At 68.8% G+C, this 23,025-nt stretch overlaps 1 protein-coding gene across 3 annotated transcripts; it reads left to right on the top strand.

Moving 5' to 3' along the window:
- Window positions 1-21,505, top strand: ARHGEF16 (Rho guanine nucleotide exchange factor 16). Of its 3 annotated transcripts, none has more exons than XM_081796460.1 (15): window positions 1-376; window positions 7,747-8,350; window positions 10,215-10,260; window positions 11,344-11,513; window positions 12,694-12,750; window positions 13,105-13,265; window positions 14,794-14,946; window positions 15,070-15,199; window positions 16,911-16,985; window positions 17,239-17,331; window positions 18,398-18,549; window positions 18,916-19,107; window positions 19,801-19,868; window positions 20,346-20,447; window positions 20,937-21,505. In XM_081796460.1, exons 2-15 carry the CDS (start codon window positions 7,766-7,768, stop codon window positions 21,074-21,076), a joined length of 2,124 nt encoding a protein of 707 aa, XP_081652586.1. In that variant the 5' UTR covers window positions 1-376; window positions 7,747-7,765; the 3' UTR covers window positions 21,077-21,505. The 3 variants fall into 3 exon arrangements, with proteins under 3 accessions (XP_081652586.1, XP_081652588.1, XP_081652587.1); XM_081796462.1 differs by lacking the exon at window positions 1-376 and adding an exon at window positions 1,730-1,835; XM_081796461.1 differs by lacking the exon at window positions 1-376 and adding an exon at window positions 4,134-4,623.
- The last annotated feature ends 1,520 nt before the right edge of the window (window positions 21,506-23,025 follow it).

The raw sequence follows: 23,025 nt of genomic DNA, 5'->3' as shown, positions 1-23,025 counted from the left end.
GGCCGCGGGGTCACGTGAGCGCCGGCCGGCCAGGTGGGGACGGTGACGCAGGTGGCCCGGCCAGGTGTCCCGGGCGCGCCCGGCCGTCCGCTCCCGCCCGGCCCACGCCCTGCCCGCGCGCGCGCGCGGGCCCACCCACCTGGGAGCCCACCTGGCCTGCGGCCGCGCGCGCGCGCCCGCCCGCGCCTCCCCTCCCCCCACCCCCACCCCGGCCCCGGGGCCGCGCAGGGAGCGGGGGGCGGGGCCTGGGAGGGACCGGCGGCGCTCGGAGCGCGGCCCGGATCGGCCGCGGGGCCGGGGCGCGGAGCCCGGAGGCTACACCGGCCCGAGTCGCCGCCCGCTGGCCGCCACGTCCTCCGCCCGGCACGCGGCGCAGGTGAGCCTGGGGACGGGTGAGCGGGGTGGGGGCGGGGAGGCCCGGGAACCCGGGGGCGCCTTTCCCGCCGTCGCCCCGCGGTCGGCGAAACTTGGCGGCGCCCTCCCTCCGCCGGGGGACGGAGCCCGCAGCCCGGGCGCGGCCCGACCCGGGTCCCCGGACCCCACCCCGCGCGGCCTCCGGCGTCCTGCTGCCCGCCCCCTGCCTCCCCTCGAGCCCCGGGGGGACGCTTCTGTCGCAGGGTCTCCTGTTTAGACATCAGAGCCGGGAGACCCTTAGGAAGCCCCAGGACCTTTGGAAATGGAGGTCAGGAGCGGGGACAAAACCACCCTCCCCCAAACTCCGGGCAATCTGCTGCCCAAACCCTCTTTGGCCTCAAGAGTCAGCAGCCCCCGAAACGAACATCCTCCCACAACAGACCAAAATCCACCGCTTCCCCCACCCGGTGGATGTGGTGGGCAGGCCCGGGTGGGGGGCAGGGGTGCTGTTCACTCTTACCTGGTAGGGGAGGAGGAGGGAGGGGTATGGGAGCAGCTTCTGGAGCGCCGGGGGCCCCATTTACTGCTGACGCCAGCCTCGGCTTCTGCATCCGGGAGGCAAGAGCCCCCTTTGAGATTTGGGTGGGTCTCAGCCCAGCACCCGGCATGGGGGGGACCTCTTCATCTGACTCGAAGCCCGGGAAGGCCTGATTCCTCCCTCTCCTTGAGCTGAACAATCTGCCCCTCCTGGTGTGGGGGTTCGGGGGGCGCCTGTCGGGGACCTGGCCGGGACCAGCAGGAGGGCGTCTGACCCTGTCCACCCTGACACCCCGGGGCCGAGTGCTTAGGGGCGGGGGCCCTGGTTCCGTATGAACTAAGGCAAGTTTCGTGAGGCTTCTGGACCTCGGTTTCCTCATCTGTAAAAGGGGGTAGTCAGGGTACCCACAGAGAGGGCCCCGACTCAGTTGCCGCTGAGCTGTTCTGGGGTTGCCCGCGGGCCACAAGAACAGGGCGACCTCTGCCCACGTAGATCAAAGGCGCTGCCCCCGGCTCCCCCAGGCCTGGTGGGAGAGCGCAGCAGGAGGTGCGGACCTCCGGAAGAAGTAAGGTCTTAAGTCCCTTGGACAGATGTCACCTGGAGAGTGAGAGGGACTGAGCCGAGCAGAGGGCCTCCTTTAGGGGAGAAGCCTGGGAGGGCTCTGGTCCCCGGGGTCATCTCCGCCCCCGCCCGGGAAGTGCTGTTCCCCAGCAGGGGACATGAGGCACAGGGGTGGAGGGGCTTGCTGGGGCCCCCACGTGTGCTGTCCCTGAGGGGCAGTCTGTGTGCGTGACCTGATGGGCACAGCCACTCACCCCGCGTCTGTCTGGGGCCCGGAATTTTAGTTTCGGTTTCCAGACGGATCGCGGCTGCTGGTCGTTTTTGCCCGTGGCAGTGACCGTACTCGTGCGACCGACCGTCTGTAAGAGCGTCTTTATTTCTGGTGAGACTCCCTGCCCGTCTGCGGGGCCCGCAGGACGGTCATCTAGGTCAGCACAGGTCTGGCTCCTCGTCCGGCTCTCTGGTGACAGGCAGCCTGACCCCCCCCCCCCCCCCGCCCCCCGGGTTCCCTCACCTGTCAGCGAGGGAACACACCCACCTTCCGGAAGATGGGGGAGGGGCTGCAGACACTACCGAGGAGAAAGCATTTGGAAGACACCTGCTGGTCACCTGTCCAAGCTCCCGTCAGAGTCGGGGCTCTGATTTCCCATCCAGAGGCTTCTTTGGGGAAATGGCATGCGTGTCAGCTGAGTCTGGGCCCGGAGCCAGGTTTATGGGACGTCCGGACCCAGACACAGGAGCCAGGGGGCGTGGACGTCGCAGACTGAGCCGGGAAGGTGGTCTCTGTGACCGCTGCCCGAGCCTGGAAGCCTCACAGCAAGAGGCTTCTGCGTGGGGCGGGCCCAGCACGGCCCCTCCCTGCTGCCAGGCCGGGTGCCAGGCTGGGCATGGCCAGTGGGTCTCCCGGGCCCCACCAGAAAGGGAGGGGGCCTCTGCGGGGCTGGGTTTCCCTGACCCCCTCCGTGAAGGGGTGGAGTCAGCTAAGCTAGGCACTGCGGACATTTGCTCCGGACAGGTCCCCCTGCAGGGTGTTGACCTGCAGGGTGTTGACCCGCAGGCATGGTCTCCGCCCACACAGGCGGGGCAGCAAGTCAGGCCGGCCGTGACCTCGTGACCTCTAAAACTGGCTCCGGATGTGGCCAGATGTCCCGGGGGGGGGGGGGGGCAAGGCCACCGCAGTCCCTGAACCACCCCTGGCCACCTGGCAAATGGAACCGTCTGCTGTGTGCTCTGTGACTTACACCCAAATCCTGCCCCCAGATTCCGTGTGACTCTGACGGTTGAGCTCGGCCCTGCAGAACTACCCAAGTACAAGACCATCAGCGTGGCCCGAGTCAGCCTGAGCAAAGACCAGGGTCTGGTGCTCGGGAGGCCGGGCCCCACCGGGCAGGGTGGGGTCAGCCGGACCTGGAGGCAGGGCAGAAGGGACAGAGAGGCCCCACGGACGGAGTGGTCCCAGTGGCTGTGGGAGCAGCTGTGGACAGGGCCACAGGGCCGGGCGGACTGATCTCCTCTGTCAGGCAGCGGGAGGGCGGGCGCTGAGCCCACGGAGTCCAGGGAGCCCGTCTGGTGAGAAGAACGCAGGAGCCGGGCACCGGGCTGCAAGGACCCCCGGCACCAAGTGCCGCTGAGGCCCCGCTGACCCAGCCACGTGGTCCTCCCTGACCCCGCCTGCTGCCCCTCCTCCCTCCCAAGTCTCAGGTGCCCCCCACCTGTCCCTGCACCTGTGCCTCGGACACCGGGCCGGCTGCGGAGTGGAAAAGGAGAGTTAAATGCCATGGATTCCAAGGACTCAACAGGTCACCGCCCTCCCCCGCCCACCCGGTGCGGAGACAGCAGGAAGTCCCCTGAAAGTCACCTAAAAGGTGGCGTGGATGGGTGTGGAAGCCCCCGCGATGCACCCTGGTGGCTTCTGCCGGCTCAAAGCTAAGTACCCGTGTGGGTGGTTCTGGGCACGGACCCCAGGGCCCCCCGGGAGGATGCGGCACCGGGGCGAGGGCAGCAGGACGGAGCTTGCACCACCACAGCCAAGAGCTCGCTTCGCACCGTGGAGCCCAGCCGTGTGTGCAGATGTGAACCGAAATCATCCCTGGGCCTGAAGGACCCACACCCCTCAGGAAGACCGACACGCAGCACGCAGCCCTCAGGGCCCCGGGTGTCTCTGGAGGAGCTGTGCTGGGGAGCAGACCCGCCCCTGTGACCCCATGGTCGCCGCAGGGCAGCTGGCCTCCCTCTCGGGAGCTCCGTTGCCCGGACAGTGTGGCTGGCATGTGCCCGAGTCCGTGCCCTCGGCCCCTCCCTTGCACTGGCCCCCAGACACCAGGCCAAGGCCGGCAGCCGGTGAGGACCCAGGGAGAGCCGCTCTGCAGAGCCGACCGGCCAGAGGAGAGGCGGCGGGTGGGGACGCGGGGGGCGGGGCTCCCCAAGGAGCATGGGGGGCAGCAACGCTCCCTGCGTGGCGCCGTCTTCCCTGCTAAAGTCGAAGCAGACAGCCAAGAGGGACCGGGAGGGCCTGCTGCCTTCGAGCTGGCGACGGAGGCCCATACAGGGACGGCCAGGGAGCAGAAAGGAACCACAAGCGACCTTTTCAGCGTCGACAGAAGCCGTAGCACGCCGCGGGGACAGGGCGCTCTGGACAGCTCTTTGCAGGACGTGCTGGTTGGAATCTCCCACGGTGTGGGCAGAGAATGAAAACCCAGGACAGAAGAGGCCGCAGTGTGGAGACAATGCCAGAGGTTGGAGTGCGGGATCCGGGCCGTCCCGGAAAGAGGAGCTGGAGAAAACATGCGGGGGAAAGTTTGCACGAGAGATCCCCAGGATGCGCCCAGACCTGCGAGGCCCGAGGAAGGGGCTGGAAGGAGGCACAAGTCTGTGGCTCAGGGAGTGCGTGTGGACCTTTCCCCACGAGTGCTGGTGCTCCCTGTCACCCCCCCCCCCCAGAAAGTGGGAGCCACACCTCCACAGGGCAGGGGACGCCCCAGGCTGTGATCGTCCAGGGAGCCAGCGTCGGAGCGTGTCTGGTGTTTTCCCAGGAGCAGAGCACCGGACAAGAAAGGAGGCCTCCGGATTCCGGAAGAAAATAATCTCCCACGGGACTCTGAGCTCAGCAGGTTACCAGCCCCAGGGACAAAGATCTGCTTCCCGTGAGGCTACCTCGTAGCCTCAGGAAGGTGGGGAGCTCCAGGACCGTTCCAGGATGGGATCTGGGGGCAGGGAAGGGAGCGCCGGGGAGAGAGGCCAGGGTCTCTGGGAGAACCAGGGCTGATGCCCTGATCGCACGGAGTGTGTGGTCCAAACACGCAAGGCAGGGACACGGGAACGCATGGGGAGTTAACAGGAGGACAGCCACCGGTCAACAAGAGGGAATTATTAACAAGGGGAGGCCAGGCGCTGGCGTCCTGCTCGGCCTAGCCGGCTGTACTAACACAGACACCCACGGGTCCTGCGTACCGGGCTGGAATCCCGTCCACACGGCAGGGAGAGGCTGGCCTGTGCGATCAGGGGATCTCAGAATAGCAGACATCGGGGAAAAGCTGTAGAGCCCGGAGAGGTGGCCTGTGGGGGACAGGGCAGTGGAGGAGGGGACACCTGTCTTTCACGGTAGGCCTCTCGGTGCCGTGTGACTTTTGGACCTGTGCCCGGGGAGTTGTGAGAACCCTGAGGTTAGAAGGGAGGTCAGAGTGTGCCCAGGTCAGCTGCACCCCCCCCCCCCCCCCGACAGCTGGCTGCAGCCGGCCCCGGTCCTGGAGGTCCAGCAGAGCCCTGGGATGGCACCCACTCCTCTTCGGGCCTCGGTCCCCTCGCGGGTGGCACTCCAGGCCTGTGGGTGTGGCCACCTTACTGAGAACGGAGGTCACGCCCCGCAGTGGCTCACCCGACAGGTTCCTGCTGGGGCACCTCCTGTCCCCAGAGTAGACTTTGCCCCCTGCTGGGAGCAGCCCTGCTACTGGCTGTGTCCGGGGTCTGGGGTCCAGGGTCCGGGTCCAGGGTCTGGGCCCAGAAGACCCAGGCCTAGGGCCTGAGGTGGGGATGGGGCAGGTGGAAGGCACAGTCACAGTGCTGGTTTTCAGGGCGACGAGGTGAAATGCCCCCACGGTCAACGCCTCCCAGACTAAGAGGACTGACCGAGCCTTCGGGCTCCCCACTCGGGGGCACTTTGCTTGGCCTGCATGGAGGTCAAAGTCTACCAGAAACCCCTTTCTCGGCCAGGCCTGGGTGAATGCAAAGTTTACGTGGGGGTGGGTGAGCCAGGGTGGGGGACCGCCCGCCGCTGGCTGCCTGGGACTCAGAATGTCCCCAGGAATGTGTGGGCGGTCCTCCCGGGGTGGGGGCGGCCAGGGCTCCTCAGGCAGCCACACTCGCCTGTCTGGGATGGCTTTAGCTGAGACCCTGTGTGCTGGGGGTCGGAGCACAGGCAGCCAGGCTCCCGGCTGCTGCTGTCACCCCGGCCGGTGGCTGTGGCTTAGGGCCCTCTGGGGCCTGGCTGCCCCTCAGGGAGGGGTTCTGGAGCCGAGGCCGGGCCGGGAACTTCCGATGCAGGGTGGGGCGGGGAGTGTGGGAGGTAGGCTCGGGCTGGGACCTGCCTGGCGTGTCCTGGGACGGATGGCAGGGGTGTCCCTGGGGTCCAGGGAACCGTCGACTCCAGAGGCCCGGGAGGCCTGGCGCAGGCCCGGGCACCTCCGGCTGCGTGTCCCCCTCCGCCCCCCCGGGGCAGGAGAGGGCAGGTGACCGCCTCGCTCCCACGGAGCTGTCGGATAAACTGCGTCTCCGTTCCTTCCCAGATCGGCAGGGCACGTGGCAAAGGATGCTGGGCAGGAGCTGTGCGCGGAGTCTCAGCCACCTGGGCTGCAGATTCGGAGACTTGATTTTTCCGCCTGAAAAATGGGCTTCCGGCCTCGTGTGCCCAAGCCCCGTGTCTACAGGAAGCACAGGAGTGGCGGCTCCGTTTGCTTGCACTGACGTTGAAAGGAGGAGGCGCAAAGGAGTGCGTCTCCCGCGGGCCTCCAAGGTCCTCCCGCCCCTGACTGTGGCCCTGGCTCCGCCCGGCGGCTGGGGCGTCGCTCCATCGCAGCCCTGCAGCCCAGGGCTGGGCTGCGACAGCACTTGACTCCCCCGAGCGGGAGCCTTGCTCCCGAGGCTTTGTCACCATTCTGCCCACGTTGCCAATCTTGAGCGGGAGGCACAGAAAAGAGCCGAGGGATGTGACTGACGGTCGCTGGCTGGAAGCCGGTGGCCGGGAGGCCTGTGTGGGCCCTGCCCCGCCCACAGTGGAAAGGCAGCGGCGGGCCCGTCCACACCGCAGGGCCGTGCGCCCTCGGCCCGGCGCGAGCCAGACCGAGCTGAAGAGCCGGCCCCACGCCGGTCGGCGGGGCTCTGCACGTGTGAGGCGCTCGGGGTCCCCGGAGGGACGGGCATCCACGGGATGCAGGGAGACCGAGCGGGGGCTGTGGGCCCCGGGTGTCTGCAGACGCCCCCCTCCCCCCTCTGCATCCAGGCATAGAGGGACCGTGCCCCGTGGGCTTTTGAGACGGGGACGGTCGGCCCTGCTCAGAGTCCGTGAATGCGGGAAAGTCCGGGCGTGTCACTGCACACGCAGAAAGGCCGCCTAGACAGCCGGCCACGCGGGAGTCACCACGCGGGGCGGTGAAGAGAGAGGGTCTGGAATCACACAGGCCGGGGGTCAGCCCCCAGTTTCCCACGCGTCCCGTCCCACACCCCGGGGGCTCCTGGGCTTCTTGGGGCCTCGTGTCTTCGTTTGCAAACCGAGAACGCAGACGGCCAGCGTGTCCCGCGAGTGAGCGAGCTGACACGACCTCCCCCAGCACGGCGGAGCCTGGCCCTGAGTGCTCTGGAACGTGGGGGTGCGGTGGAGGCCGGGGTCCCGGGAGCCCCACAGACAGCTTTGTTCGCAGTGCTCACGGTGACCAGGAGGAGGTGGTGCCAAGATGCCCAGTGTCCGACCCGGCTCGGGCCGGCAGGGCCCCGGGGCCACGCGCCCCTCATTGCCGCACGCTTGCACCCCCCGGCCTGGGGGTCCGTCCTCGGCGTGGGCACCCACCAGAGGAAGCACGGGGTGGGGGGCACGCCTGTCTTCCGCCCCGGTCCCAGCAGCTGGGTCCCGGCAGGCCTGAGCCTCCCGCCCCCCGCACACCCCCCTCCCGGCCTCCGGGCCCTGCATCCCGAGCGGGGTCCCTGGCCGGGCGGGCACTGAGAGGCGGTGGGCGGGGCCCGCGGGCAGGAGGGCCGCAGGGTGTGCGTGTCCGCCTGCCCTCACCTTTGCCCTCTCGCCCCAGGACGCCGTGGCCACTCAGCATGTCCCAGCGACACTCGGACAGCTCCCTGGAAGAGAAGCTGCTGGAATACCGCTTCCACTCCGAGCTGCGGCTCGATGCCAGGGGGAACCCGGCGTCCGGGCTCCCGATGGTGCGGGGCGCCCTGCAGCTCAGGGACAGCGAAGGCTTCCAGCTCGATACCTCGGTGCCCCCCGCTGTGTCCCCTAAGGACGAGGAGCCACGGGCTGTCGTCCTGAGCACGCAGAGCCCCGCGGCCCTCAAGATGGGCACTCAGCAGCTGATCCCCAGAAGCCTGGCCGTGTCGAGCAAGGCCAAGACCCCGGCCCGCCACCAGAGCTTCGGGGCGGCCGTGCTCAGCAAGGAGGCCGCCCGGCGGGACCCCCGGCTCCTGTCAGCCCCCAGCTTCTCCCTGGACGACATGGACGTGGACGCGGGCCCCGGGGGGGCGCTGAGACGGAACCTACGGAACCGATCCTACCGGGCGGCCATGAAGGGCCTGGAGGCGCCGGGCGGGGAGAGGGGCCCCCTCCAGCTCAGCCCCAAGCTCCAGGCCCTGGCGGAGGAGCCCAGCCAGCCTCCCGCTCGGTGCCCGGCCAAGAATAAGGTAGGGGGCCGTGCCGCCTGGACTTCGGGGCGGGGGCCGTGCCGCAAGGGGCCTCGGGAGCTTGTAGGCACAGACGGAGGCTCACTGTCACCCTCGCTGTCACCGCCACCGTCACCTGTCTCATGGGGCTGCCATTCAGTGAGCACCTACTTCGCGCAGGGTCCTGACGTGTATCCGGTTCGGTCTGATGGGCAGGCTGCGAGCGGAGTGTGAGTGTGCCCGCTTTATAGATGAGGCAGTCGAGGCTCGGCGAGGTCGGGGGGTTTCCGTGGGACCCCGGGCTCGGGGGTCCCCGCTCTCAGCTGCAGCGAGGAACGGAGCATCCCGAAGGCAGCCTCTCTCTCTGAGCCCCGAGGGGAGCCGGCCTGTCTGAAGGACGAGTTTCAGTGCTGACCTCACAGCAGCACCTGGCTTCGGTGGGTCTGCCCGAGGGGCCCCCCAGGTTGGGGACTCAGGAGACGCGTGACGCCCTCTCTGCGTGCACGCCCTCCCTGCCCCGCCCGACAGCCGCTCTTACCTCGGTGCTTTCGAGAGAACGGGCCAGGCACAGGGCTGGTGGGAAGGGGCCCCCGTGCCCAGAGTTGATGTTCCGGTGGCCGCCTCTCCGGGGCCTGTCACCGAGACCGGGAGCCGTGGCCGCGGGCGGAGGAGAAGCCAAGCCCACCCGTCGGAGTACGTGCAGAGGGGACCCCCGGGGACCACCTTGACTGCAGTCCTCAGATGCCCGTGGCCTTGGAGGTGGGGCGCGGCTCCTGCCAGGCCTCCCTGAGATGCCCGGGCCCCAGAAGCTGCCTCAGGACCTAGGCACACTGCAGCCACCCAGGGCCCGTCCAGCTGCCACGTCACTCCCTCGCATCAGACGTTTCCTGACTTCCTGCACAGCTGGAGCCGGGGTGCCGAGGGCACCCCTGTAGGTGGCTCCCAGCGAGGTCCTAGGGCAGGGAGGGGGCAGGCGTGCACCAGGGTGCTCCGGTCTGGGCTGGGGGAACCTGGGGGGCCAGCAGAGCACGGAGGAGGGGCTCCCCAGGAACTCCGAGCGGGGGCACAGAGGTGGTCCGGAGGCAGAAAGCAGAGGGTGAACGCTGGGTAGGTGCCCAGACCCAGAGGCAGGAGGGGTAGGGGTGCTGGGAGCGGGGGCCCGGGGCCCGGGGTGGGGGAGCAGGGCCCAGTGTGGGGGGAGCGCCACACATTCCAGACCCACAAGGGGAGTTTCAGGCCCCAACTTGTTGAAGAAACCTCTCCCTTTCCCGGAACCTGCATAGCTCCGAGGTCGGGAAAAACCGTGTCCCGGCCAAGAGGGCAGGCTCTGTGCGGCCAGCTGCCGGGGCCGGGGGTGCCTGAAGACCCTGCCCGCCCCCACCTGCCCCTGCAGTCCTGCCAGCAGCTGCTGGGACCCCAAGCCTGTGCTGGGAGCTCGACACTAACCTGCCAGTCCCTGCCCTTTCTGCTTCCCCCGGTGTGGCCCCGGCTCCCACCCTGGGCCTTCTGAGCCCCCTCCAACCACACCCGTCCGGCCTTGCTTGGGCTTCTCTCTAGACCCAGTCGGAACAGCCTGCTGTCCTGAGCACCGCTCTTGATCAGTTCAGGCCTGCCTGCCTCTTCCAGGCAGCCCTCCTGGGTCTGCCTAGCTCTCAGTCATCCTGCCCTACCTGCCCTAGCCTCTGCTTGGTGGCCGTGCGTTCCTTGTGGAGCTGACGTCTATCGAGCACCTTCCACGTGCCCAGCAGGGGCCCCCTCCTGTTGAGCATGCCTTCACATGTGGTGCTTTGAGATCTCCGGGCCCCCAGGGTGGCCTTGCTGTGGACTCACACCTGCCCCTCCTCCCCACTGACGGCCGCTGTTTCCGGGTCTCTTGTTTGCACAGAGGACACTGGGGCGGAAACGTGCACACAAGGGCTCCTTCAAGGACGGTGAGTGTGGCCAGGGGACGTGACCTCAAGAGGCCAGTGTGGGCCAGGCCGGGCGCAGCTGAGGCTGGTCTCGCCGGGGCTGCTGGGGGGCAGGGCAGTCTGGTGCGGCGCAGGGAGAACGGGCTGACTGGGATTTCTCTGGGGGCTGGAGGTCCTGGTGGCTTGTCTCATCGTGTAGTTCTGACGTGTCTGGAAAGTTCCCTCGGGCTCTTCTGTGCTGTTCCAGGGGCAGGGGATGGACAGAGCGCCCACACTCACCCCAGGAGACGTTTGTCCAGCGTGCATGTGTGTGCCAGGCCCGTCTGCACCGGTGCAGCCAGGGGTGCTGGCCCCAGGGTGTAGACACCCATGCTGTGTATACTGCCCACGGGACACAGGGAGCCCAGTGTTGGGGGCTCAGGAGGGCCCGGAGCAGTGCATTTGGCCTGCTGAGGGGTGATGCCAACGGGACCCCACGGGGGAGGGGCCCGCCCGCCAGGATGCAGCACCCAGTGGCTGTGAGGGGGCAGGGTTCTTAGGGTGCAGGGGCTCAGCCAGGAGGGGGCCCCCCTGTGTGGACAGCCACAGGCCTGGGGGTGGGGAGGCGTCAGGATCCGGGCCTCCTCCTGCCCCAGGGAGAGGAGCGGTGGTGCCCAGTCTCAGAGCCGGGACAGGAAGAGAAGGGTTAGGGTTGGTGGCCCTGAGCCAGGCACCAGCTGGCCCCCGGGGGGCAGGGGCGGGTGGTGATGGCTGCAGAGTGGGAGAGCAGGAGACCGCACCTCGGGTCGGAGGACTCGGGAACAGGCGTCCACTGCCCTCGGCCCAGCCTGGGAGCAGCCCCCACCGAGGGCGGCCCCCACGGCTCTGATTGGTCAGCTCGGCCCTGGTCTGAAGGTGCCACATTCTGCATGGGGACACCAGCCCTGTCCTGGGCTCGGCCGGGCACGGCCATGGGAGCCAGCCAGCCTGAGGGGAGCCTGCGGTGGGGGGCCCTGCACCGCCTGATGCCCTCGGGGTCTCCCGGGGAGGACTCAGCCCGCAGATTCCCGGGGGGAACCCGCTCAGAGCCCCCAGGCCTGCCGGTGACACACCCCCCGTCCCCAGACCCCAGGTTCTACCAGGAGATCCGGGAGCGGGGCCTCAACACCAGCCACGAGTCTGACGACGACCTGCTCGACGAGCCGTCCAGCCCCGACGGAACCGGCAAGGCGGACGCCCCCATCGTGGTCAAGAGCTACCGGCCGGCGCAGATCACCTGGAGCCAGCTCCCGGAGGTGAGGCCAGGACGGTGGGGTGACGCTCTGTGTCCGAGCCCACGGGCGATTGGCCCCTCAAAGCCGGTCGGGGTCCTCCTCCCCGTGAGGGGAGGAGGCTTCCAGAAGTACCCTCCTATGCCCAGCTTGCAGGGGGTCCCCCTTCCTGGCACCCTCAGAGCCGCCCTGCTCCGAGGGCACTCTGGGTCTGGTCCCGAGGGAAGGAGAGCAGCTGGGGGCCCGTGGCCTCGGCGCATGGGTGACGAGCCCCCCACAGGTGAGCCCCTGGCCCTCGCCCGACTCAGAGTGGCCTGCGGAGCTGTGGGCAGAAGGACCCCCCTCCGAGGCCCGGGAGAGCGGCGGGAGGGTCCAAGGGGGGAGATGGCAGGGGAAGGGCGAGGGCCCTGCCCTAGGGCTGTGGGGGTCTCCGGGGAGAGCTCGGCTGGGACAGAGGCCCTGGTGCTCTGAGCAGGTGTGTGTGGGGAGGTGCCTGCCACTACCCCAGGAGGGCAAGCGCTGGTGACCCGTCCCCTGAGGGCCCAGGGACAGAGCTGCACGCAGCCTGGGTGCGTGGGTGGTCTCCTGGCATAGATGGTCCAGGACCCCGCACCCTCAAAATGCCGGCAGATTCTGTTCCTGGCCGAGCTCGGGGGATCTCAGCCAAGCCTCTGGGCTGGACGAGGAGGCAGGGGGTTACCCGGCCCCCCAACTCCCGGCCCAGGCGCTGGTGACGGCCTCTGGCCAGCCCAGAGGGGAGGAGGGCAAGGATCAGGTGGCCCTGGGTCCTGCAGGGGGGTGCCCCTGGGCCGTGGGGCGGCCTGGCCGGCTCTGCAGGGCCACCGCGGACACGCTGTGGCCGAATGGGCAGCACGCGAGTCAGGGAAGCCAAGGGCCGCTGGGCCTGCAGGGGTGGAGAGCTGGAACGCCTCCCCTACCTCCCGGGCAGGACGCACGCCCACCTGGGCCAGGTGTGTCTGAGTCATGGCCGTGGCTCGCCGCTCAGCTCTCCTGGGTGGCTTTGGGCCTCTCCGCCCCCGGGACAGCTCTAGGGGACGGAGCCCACGCTCCCCACCCTCGGGTGTCTGTCGGCCATCCCCTCCAGATGCCTGTCTCGTTCCTCAGCCGCCCCGGGGCTCTCTGGAAGGGAGGATGGGCTTCCGGGATGAGCACCCCGTGACCCCCAGGCCTGTGCCCCCCTCAGGTGGTGGAGTCCGGCATCCTGGACAGGCTGCCTGCTGAGGAGCGCAAGAGGCAGGAGGTAAGGGGGCTGGGGGCGGGGGGGGGGGTGTCCAGTCCTGTGCCAAGACTTGGCGTGGGTCACACAACGCACGGGGGACGGTGGTCGTGGGGACACCTCCTGGGCCGGGCACTGGGACGATGGCTGATGCCCTTGGCGGGGTGACGGGGCCTGCCGTCGCCCCTTCTCGGACGCGGGTGCGAGTCCCCGCCAGCATCACGGCTCGTAGCCGCTGAGCCAGAGCACGTACCCAGGTGTCGGGCTCTCGTCCCCACGGCCACGCTCCCAGCCTTGCCCCGGGTCCGGCCCGGCCCGCACCCTGACCGCACCCCCGAGGCGCAGGGTGGCCCCAGCAGCCGCTGTCCTCCCCGCCAGGCCATCTTTGAGATCCTCACGTCGGAGTTCTCGTACCAGCACAGCCTGGGCATCCTGGTGGCCGAGTTCCTGCAGTCCGGGGAGCTGCAGGCAACGATGACCCAGATGGAGCGTCATCACCTCTTCTCCAACATCCTGGACGTCCTGAGCGCCAGCCAGAGGTGAGGCCCGCGCCCACAGAGGGCGGGAGGGCTGGGGCTCCAGGACACTCCCGGTCCGGGACTGCGGGGTGGACGGATCGGAGCTGCTGCCCGCCGGGAGGGAACGCGAGAACCTTCTCGGGCCCTGAGGCCGCCGACAGCTGGCCCAGGGACAGGCTGGGCACCAGGCCCGCGGGCGCCCCGGCAGCCCCAGCGCCCTGTCCCTTGGATGTTTGAGAGGGTGGAGTTCCTCCCACGGGGCACATCCCCACCGGGACATCGGGTGAAGGCGGCCTAATGACGAGGCGGGCGGTGCCCGCGGGGCGGGGTGGGCGGAGGGGGGGGGGGGGGCTTTCACTTGCACCCTCGGGTCATGTTCCACCCGGTGTTGTCTGGGCCTGGCCCGGGGCTCTGGTTGCAAGGTCTGGGGTGGAGGAGGGGCCAGACCTGCACGGGCCTGTGCGTAGCTGTGTGCGTGCATCCGTGCGCCCGAGTGCGTGTGTGTGTGTGTGCAGGTGTGTGCGTGTGTGTCTGCACATATGTGCCTGCGTGAGTGTGAGTGTGGTTGGTAGCGGGTGCACGTGTGTGTTTACTCCCATGGAGGGCACAGCCCACGTATGCACCCTTGTGCACTCAGCTGCACCCAACGCTGGGTCCCAGGAGACCCCGGGACACCGTCCCTCATGCCCCAGCATGCTCTCTAAACTGCATAGGTGGGCCCCACGAGCCCCCCTCTGCAGACTAGGGTGGGGCAGGTGACAGAAGGTGGCTCAGCCCCGGTTCACTCACATCAGCATCAGACCAGCCCCCCGAGCCCCCCAGCCCCCAGCCCCTGCTACCTGTTGCCCCATGAAGCTTCAGGGCCGTGCGGGTGGGCGGGGGGTGGCTATCTTGTCCCTGGAGACAGTCTTCCTGCGGAGCCGCGGTGACCAGCCCCAGGGAAGCTTGCAGCCCCTGACTCCGTGGGGGGCCCGGGATGGTGGCTGCCCCTCCGTTCAGCTCTGCCCCTCAGCTCCGTGTCCGTGAGGCGCAGCAGAGGCCCCGGGGCCGCCGTAGGCCGGCTGTCCTCTCTGCCAGGCGGCCACGTGGTTGCCTCTGAGCTCCCCAGGGCCTCTGGCTGGCCGTCGCTGTCCTGGGGTGGGACGTCCGGCCTCCTGAGGCGGCAGCGGCCTCCTGTCCGTGGCCGAGGCCGAGTCACGGCTGATCTCGGAAGGGAGCCCCAGGGGGAAGCGGGGCCTGGGGGGGTCCCTGCCGGGGAGTCCGCCCAGAGCCCCCACTCCCACCCTGAGCCGGGCAGAGGGAGCCGGGGCTCCGGGCCGGCCTGACCCAAGTCCAGGGCATGAAGCCAGAGCAGCAGGCTCCCCGTCCGGCCTGCGGGCTCCCCCGGGGTCTCCGCCAGCACCGCGCTGGAAGTGGCCTCGGAGTTGCCCTATTTCTCAGGCTGAAGGAGCTGACCCGTCCCGGGGTTTCCCCGGGAAGGTCACGGCCGGCCGCCGGCCTGGGCAGCCGGTCCCCGACGGCCGGGCCCCAGCCCGCTCTCACCCCTCAGGTTTTTCGAGGCCCTAGAGCAGCGGCACAAGGCGCAGGTGTGCGTGGAGGACATCAGCGACATCCTGGAGGAACACGCGGAGCAGCATTTCCACCCCTACGTCGCCTACTGCTCCAACGAGGTCTACCAGCAGCGCGCCCTGCAGAGGCTGATGTGAGCGGGGCCTCGGTCTCGGGGGGCCTCGGTCTCGGGGGGCCTCGGTCTCGGGGCGCGTTCCTGCGGGCTCTCCCGCCCCTCCCGCCGCCCTGACTCCGGAAGCCCCGTTCTCTGTCGCAGGAGCAGCAACGCCGCCTTCCACGAGGCCCTGAGGGAGATCGAGAAGCGTCCCGCGTGCGGGGGTCTCCCCATGATCTCCTTCCTCATCCTGCCCATGCAGAGGGTGACCCGGCTGCCCCTCCTGACGGACGTGAGTACACGGCGCGGACCCCGCCCGGGGAGGGAGGTCGGCCGGACGCCGGGACGGAGCTGCCCGGGTCCCCCTTCCAGTGGAGTGGAGCACGGCACGCCCCCTCCCCCACCCCGTCACTCAGCCGTAAGACGGCTTTGACATTTGATAGCCTCCCCCCACCCCGCCCTCCCCCCGGGCTCTGTGCCAGGAGCGGCGCCAGCACTCCGCAGGTGTTCGTCCCCGTACTAGAAGGTTCACGAGGTTCCTTCAGGTGGATGAGTGAGAACCAGGGTTGCCCGGGCCTCTGCCGAGTGCGGGTCCTGGGCCGCTGCCTCCTTTCCAGGATCCTCAGCCAGTTGTCCCGGCTGTGGGCCCCCAGGGCAGCCCGGGTGCCCGTCTCCTTCCCTTCTGTGCGTGGAGCTCTGAAGAGCTCACTGGAGTGGCTCATGCCTCGGAGATGCCTGCTCAGTGCTGCGGGGCAGGTGGGGGCGAGAGGCATACGTGCAGGTGCACGCGTGCACATGCTTGTACACATGTAGGCACACACGTGTGCTCAGGCTCGCACACATGCAGGCGGACGCGTGTGCACATGTCCACACGCTCACACACACGCAGGTGCACACGTGTGCTCACGCTCGTATACATGTAGGCGGACGCGTGTGCTCAGGCTTGCACACATGTAGGCACACGTGTGTGCTTAGGCTCGCACACGTGCAGGCGCACACGTGTGCTCACGTTCGTATACATGTAGGTGCACACGTGTGCTCACACTTGCACGCGTGTGTTCACGCTCAACATGCAGGCACACGCGTGTGCACATGCTCACATACATGCAGGCACACATGTGTACACACTCATACGCATGCAGGCAGGTGCACATGTGTGCTCACGCTTGAAGACATGCAGGCGCACACGTGTGCACACACTCGCACACATGCAGGCGCACACGTGTGCTCACACTTGTATACATGTAGGCGCACACGTGTGCTCAGGCTAGCACACATGCAGGCGGACGCATGTGCTCAGGCTCGCACACATGTAGGCGCACACGTGTGCTCACACTTGCACGCGTGTGTTCACACTCGACACGCAGGCACACACGTGTGCACACGCTCACACACATGCAGGCGCACATGTGTGCACACATACGCATGCAGGCAGGTGTACACGTGTGCATATATTCGCACACATGCAGGCGCACACATGTCCACACGCTCGCACACGCAGGTGTACACACGTGCTCACACTCGTATACATGTAGGCACACGCGTGTGTGCACGCTCGCACACATGCAAGCAGGTGTATCTGCGTGCACATACTCGTACACGTGCAGCCGTGCACACAGCACACAGAGGCAGCGTGTGGCTCCCGCTTAGAGTGCCATCTTTCCAAGCAGACGGGACATCAGACCTCCCAGGTCCCTGTGGGAAGCGTACAAAGAGAGGCCACGGGGACCGCCCAGACCGGTCCAAGACAGCCAAGGACTGGAAGGGCTGGGGTCCCGGGAGCGTGCTCTCTCCAGGTCCCACGAACCAGCCTGACCCAGCAGAGCCGTCTGGGGGCTGTGCACCCCAGGGCGGCCTGGCAGGAGCCCTCTGGACACTGGCCCTCGACCTCCCTGCGGCCCCGCCCGGTGTGACGTTAGTGGAGGCGCCCCTGCCCGTGCAGGCCCCTGAGCCTGGAGGGCAAAAGGGTCCTCGGCGCCTCACGTGTGGTATCCTCTCTGCAGACCCTCTGCCTCAAGAGCCAGGGCCACCCTGAGAGGTACAAGGCCGCCAGCCGTGCGCTCAAGGCCATCAGCAAGGTGAGGAGGGTCCAGGGGAGAGGAGGGGGCGCCCAGACCAAGCCCGGGCCTGAATGCTGCCCCCCTACCCCCACCCAGCAGTGGAGACCCTGAGGGCAAGGCAGGGAGGGAGGGAAGGTTTCCGTGCCGTCGTCTCCAGCTTTTCACGGAGGGAGTGGAGCTGAAACACGATGGGCGAGCCCGTGGGGGCGGGGGCGGGGCGGCCGGGCCGCTGCCCACGGCACAGCCTGCTCTCCCGACGCCCGCCTGGCAGCTGGTGAGACGGTGCAACGAGGGAGCCCACAAGATGGAGCGCACAGAACAGATGTACACCCTGCACACGCAGCTGGACTTCGGCAAGGTCAAGGTGGGCACCCCCACCGCTCCTCGCCCGGCTCGTCTCAGGTCAGGGGGCCACCGCCTCTCGGGGCTCCGGCTGGAGGGAGGCCCCTGCGGGCGCCCGCACCGAGGGGGCCGGGGCCTCTGCCTCCCCAGCACCCTTGTGACTCCCACCCCCTTGGCCACAGGCTCAGCTTTTCGGCGCTCCTGCCCGAGGCTCAGTGGGTACGCGGGTCTCTCTGGCCTGTGCCCCCACCCCCAGGGCTGCAGGCGGCATGCTGGGGTCGGGGGGCAGGGACGATGTCCGGGCCGGCTTGCGTCTTGGGTTTCCCCGTGAGGCCAGGAATAGCCCGTCAGTTCTGGGGCGGGGGCCTCGGCATCCTAAAGGCCGTCCCACGCAGGCAGGGCTCAGACTTCTGTCCCCCATGGATCCCCCACCATCCCATGGTCCAGGGGTGGTCCCACCGGCTGCCCAGGACCCCGCTGTGCCCCAGGCCACCGGGATCCCGCTTCCGCAGGAAGCACCTCCTGGGGAGGGTGGCGCCCAGCAGAAAGAGAGGAGCAGACAGACGCTTCCTCCTGGGAACTGCTCTACGGGAGTCAGGGCCTGGAGGCAGCTCTGTGGGCCGGGCCTCAACTTGTCATCAGCCGGCAGAGGCTGCCCAGCGGGCTGGAGCAGGTGCTGTGGGCAGGGCACGAGGGCCACGGAGTGACGGAGGGAGGCCACAGAGGTCCGGACGAGGGTGTGAGGGGCTCTCCGGCTCAGGGGGTGCTCAGTAGGTGCCTGGAGAGTCCCTGGGCCCGGCCGGAGGCAGGGAGGGCACCCACCTGCCTGGGTGGCCGAGCAGGATCTGGGCCGGGGACCTGGCACAGCGCAGCTGCCCCGTTTGTGCCTGTCGGCCAACTGAATAGCCCTTTGTTTGAGGCGAGGACACATCTCACTGTCCTCCTCCTCGGTCCAGCCCGGGGGGAGGGGGCAGTCACCTAGTCCTTGGAGGCAGGGATTGGTGCCCACCCGGCCTCGGTACATCCTCGCCCACACCCCGACCCCCCGACCGCCCCGACTCAGGCACCTCCCCGGCCCTTCCTTCCAGTCCCTCCCGCTGATCTCTGCCTCCCGCTGGCTGCTGAAGCGTGGGGAGCTCTCTGTGGTGGAGGAAACCGGGCTTTTCCGAAAACTGGCCAGCCGGCCCACGTGCTACCTGTTTCTGTTCAACGACGTCCTGGTGGTCACCAAGAAGAAGAGGTAGGCTGCTGTGGGTGCCGGGCCATGTGGCCCCAAGACGGGGACCGGGAGGGGCCTGGGGGAGTCACCCGGGCCTCCTCAGAGCTGGGGCACACGGTGGGGGCCCCCTCCCAGCCTGGCCTGGCCCCGGCAGCGGCCTGGGTCCCCCTGCATGTGACGTGGGGCGGCCAGGTCTCTCCCTGTGCCTGCAGACCCGGGTCTGCCCGCCCAGGCCACGGGGACGAGAAAGCGCACCGCCTGTGCTCCCCAGGGGGTGGGGGGAGGGGGGCAGCCCTCAGGAGCGTCCTTCTGGCCCCCGTCGGGCGGGGGACCCGGGCCGCCCACACACCCTCGGAGGCATCTGGCCGCCCCCTTGTCTCCCTGCAGTGAGGACAGCTTCCTGGTGCAGGACTATGCCCAAGTGGACCACATCCGGGTCCAGAAGACGGAGGCCTCCGACCCCTCCCTGCTGGGGGGCGGCGGCAGCCGCGGCTCCTCCGTGCCGCACCCCTTCCAGGTGACCCTGCTGCACAACAGCGAGGGCCGCCAGGAGAAGATTCTGCTGTCGTCCGACTCTGCGTGAGTCGGGGGGAGGTCCCGGGGCGGGGGCGGGGGGGGACCTGACCACGGAGGGAAACACGGCAGGGAAGGGAATGCCAGGAGGGGGACAGCCTGACCAGCACAGCGTGGCCCGGGGAGGAGGGCCTGGCAGAGGCACCACAGTGCAAAGGTCCTGGGGCAGGAGGCCTCTGCCAAGAAGCAGCCGTGAGGCCAGTGGGGCTCGAGCATGGGCGCCAGTGGTGGGGGTGATGAGGTCAGAACAGGCTGGGGGGCGTTGGGCAGCACGGGGAGGTGCCAGCAGGGAGGGGGCTCAGCGGGCAGGGGAGGGAGGGACGGTGGGCTTGGGACCCAGCGCCCAGGTTGTAGGGGTGCAGCTGCTGCCTGACTGTGACCCTGGGCAGATGAGACTCGGGGTTGGCCTGACTCGGTAAAGCCTGTCTGCTGCCCCTCTTGCCTGTGACTTCCCACACCCGGCCCCCGAGGGAACTGGTTTGTGGGGGGTCATGAAAGGATGCCAGTGTCCCGTGAACTTCATCATCACTGCGGGTCACAGCTCCAGGGCCGTGGGGGACGCCTGAGGAACCCTGGGGGAGGCCCTTTGACCCCCTGTCCCCGCACAGCACCACACTGGGGGTGGGCCGTGTGAAACCAGAGGTCCCCAGGCTGGCGGGATTGGCCTCGGGGCCTCACCCACGCTCTGTCCCGCCCCAGGAGTGACCGGGCCCGCTGGATCGTGGCGCTCACACACAAGGAGAGGCAGAGTCCCGCCAACAAAGGAGGTGAGCGCCCGCCGCGCCGAGAACAGGGCTCGCGGCCCCTTCCCCGGCCCTGGGCAGGGGGGCGGCACGGAGCTAAGAGGTATCGCCCAGCCCTCCGTCCGTGCCACTGTCTGCCCCCAGGGTGACCTGCCCAGGTACGTGTGTATCCGTCTGTGCGCACAGACCCAGCTCTGTCCCAGGGCCGCCTCGTCCGTGCGGGGGAGAGGACCGTGCCCCGTACCTGGAGCACGCAGAGCCGGGCCGGCCCATAGATCGTCAGCCTGGCTCCAGCCCCGCCCCTTAGGAGCCACCTGCCCCCTCTGCCGGGCAGGGGCAGCCTGTCCCGTGGCCTCCGGGGGAAGCTGCCACGTGTCCCCAGCCCGTGTGCCCAGCCCAGGCCCCGCCGAGACCAGGCCACGGGGGATGTGCTGGGAGGTGGAGCCCACGTCCTCCCGGGGACAGCTCTGCCCCTGACCCCCACCCCACCTGCCCCCGCAGACCTGCCCCAGGTGGAGGTCACCAAGGCCTATCTGGCCAAGCAGGCGGACGAGATCACCCTGCAGCAGGCGGATGTGGTCCTGGTTCTGGAGCAGGAAGACGGTGAGTGGAACGGCGCTGGTGGGGAGGCCCCGGGCGACAGTCCGCCAGCCCCGTCAGGGCCCAGGGCACACGCGTGTGGGCGGTGCACCCTGACCCTGGCCCCCCGGACACAGTTTCTGCCACTGCTCACGGAGCTCCAAGGCCCCCTCGGCACCCTCCCTCAGGGTGTCCTCAAATGTCCCTGAGTCACGGGATCAGAATCAGGTCCTTTGTCACTCTGTGTCGTAAGTGGGCGGAGAGTGACTGCGCTACTCCGGGGGCCCCTGCACACGCCCGCACGGGGCATGCGCCGGCATCCGGGCCGAGCTGCCGATGGAGGACCAGGTGCCCGTGTGACCCGGAACCGGGCCCCCTTGGCAGGAGCCGGTGGTGACCCGCTGTAAGGGAGGGGCCTCGGCCTGGTGCCTTCTGGAACAGCGGCTCAGAGGGCATCGCGGCCCCGCCCTCGTGCCCGGACCCCGCCCTCACCCGCCCCCCGTCTGTGTCCAGGGTGGTTCTACGGCGAGAGGCTGAGGGATGGGGAGACGGGCTGGTTCCCCGAGGACTTCGCCCGATGCATCACCAGCCGCGTGGCCGTGGAGGGCAACGTGCGCAGAATGGAGCGCCTGCGCGTGGAGACAGACGTGTAGCCCGCTCTGCCCGGCGATTCGAGGGGCGCAGATCCACACCCCAGTAAGCGGCCCGGCCCCCAGGAGCCTGACAGCCCGCGGGTCTCCCGAGGCTCTGGGGGCTGCAGTGCCAGCCGCAGACGCATCCGGTGGGGAGCTCGCACGCGCCGTCCCCCCCCCCCCCCCCGGGGGCCACCCCCCCCCAAGCTGTCAGGGCCACGCCAGCTTGGCCCCACGTCTCCCACACGTCCTGCACCCACCGCACCGCCACGCAGGGCACGTGACTGGACGCAGGACGTGGCCCGGCTCCTCCCTCGCCTCTCCTGCCCCCCACGTGGGACCGAGGGCCCCACTCTCCGAGAGGAGGTCCCGCCTCAGGGAGCGGACTCTGGTGCCAGTGCTGAAATCCTGACTGAGGTTTTCACAGACATTAAAGAAAGTATTTCTTTAGCGCCTGGATTTCCACGGGAGCCTGCGCCTCGGGGAAGGCCAGGGCAGTCCCTGCAACATCCCCAGGGTGCCACCGGCCAGGACCGGCTCCCCGCGCGTGGTCACCTGGGCCGGGTCCCGGGGGTGTGTCCGGCCCCCTGTTCCTGGTCACCCCGTGCTCGTCTGTGGCCTTGGCCGGACTGTCCGCCTGGAGCTTGGTGAGCGAGGCCAGTGGCTCCTGACCCCTGCCCCCACACACTCCTTTGCTGGGCTCCGTCTGGCTAGTGGGTCTGGGGGCTCTTCTGGGATGTCCCACCAACCCCCGCCTCCCTCAGGGCCCATCTGTCCCCGCAGGACCTGGACGTGCAGGTGGGGAAGAGTCTATCCACGCCCAGGGCCCCTCTCGGCTCGGGCAGTGCTGTCCTTGGGGTGGGGGCTCCCGTTATGACAAAAATCTGCCCAGATCCCGCTGGAGCTCCGGTCTGAAAGCCAGGGGGGCAGCTCCACACTCCCAGCCAGAAGGGGGCAATCAGGCAGACCCTGAGCTGTGCCTCTCCCGGTCCTGGGCCTGGCCAGGTGGGGAGGGGAGGCCGGCCGGAGCCAGTTGGAGGGCCCGGTGGGGATGAGCTGTCCCAGCTCTGCCCACCGAATGGGGTTGGGGGAGAAATATAATGCCGGGAGGGGTGAGCACCTCCTCCCCACCGACCTCCAGGGTGACCTCCATGGCCGCAGGCGGTCGGACGGACCAGGCCTAGGTCAGAGCCCAAGCAGGGTCTGGGGTCCCGGGCAGGGATTTTACACGACCAGAGGGCGGTGGGACAGCGGCAGGGTCCGGTCACTGGAGTCAGCCCCCCGTAGGTCCTGCCACTAACCGCACAGGTGGGAATCTGGGACCTCGACTTGCCCACCTGTGAGCTGGATTAACTCCCGGCTCTTTTCCCAGAACTGCTGTGCGGGCAAGCTGGCAGCCGAGGCCGGGCGTGTGCACACGCGTGTGTGTGTGTGTGTGTGTGTGTCAGGCAGGGGTGGGGGCGGCTTTCTGTGTAAGCCCAGCTCCCCCGAAGGAAGCCCGCCTGTTCGTTCTCCCCACCGACCCCCGAGCTCCTCAGGAAGGCAGACCTGTCCACTGCCCGCCCTCTGCCCGGTACCTTTCCGGCTAATGGAGCAAAGAGGGTTTGGAAAGCCCTGAGACCAGGCCCTCGACTTCCTGACCTGGGGCCAAGACGCCACCTCAGGCCCATTTCGGTCTGCACAGTGGTTGGCTGGAGCCCCCTCGTCCTCCCAAGCAAGGAGTAAGGTGCTTAGCCAGGAGGAAGGACCCCCCAGGACCCCGGGGGAGGGGCTGGGCCCACCCGGGCAGGGCCAGACCAGACCAGCCCAGGACGGGAACCCCTCAAAGCAGGCTCCAGAAGCACAGGGCCCTGGCGGCTTGGAGGCCTGGAGGGGCTCAGGTGGGCGGGGGGTGGCTGGGCGGTGAAGTGTGGAAGGCCAGGGCTCCCCCCAGGGCCAGTGCCCACTCCACACCCTCTGAGGGGCCTCCG

This window comes from Panthera onca, chromosome C1, assembly GCF_046562875.1.
Source record: "Panthera onca isolate mPanOnc1 chromosome C1, mPanOnc1 haplotype 2, whole genome shotgun sequence".
Lineage (NCBI taxonomy): Eukaryota > Metazoa > Chordata > Mammalia > Carnivora > Felidae > Panthera > Panthera onca.
This window is presented reverse-complemented; position numbering and strand designations above follow the sequence as displayed.

Excerpts from the sequence above, each read along its gene's own strand:
- ARHGEF16 (XM_081796460.1), top strand. The coding sequence starts at position 7,766 with ATGTCCCAGCGACACTCGGACAGCTCCCTGGAAGAGAAGCTGCTGGAA. Across the intron at positions 10,261-11,343 it reads CAAGGGCTCCTTCAAGGACG|ACCCCAGGTTCTACCAGGAG; the intron begins GTGAGTGTGGCC and ends CCCCGTCCCCAG. Across the intron at positions 11,514-12,693 it reads CCTGGAGCCAGCTCCCGGAG|GTGGTGGAGTCCGGCATCCT; the intron begins GTGAGGCCAGGA and ends TGCCCCCCTCAG.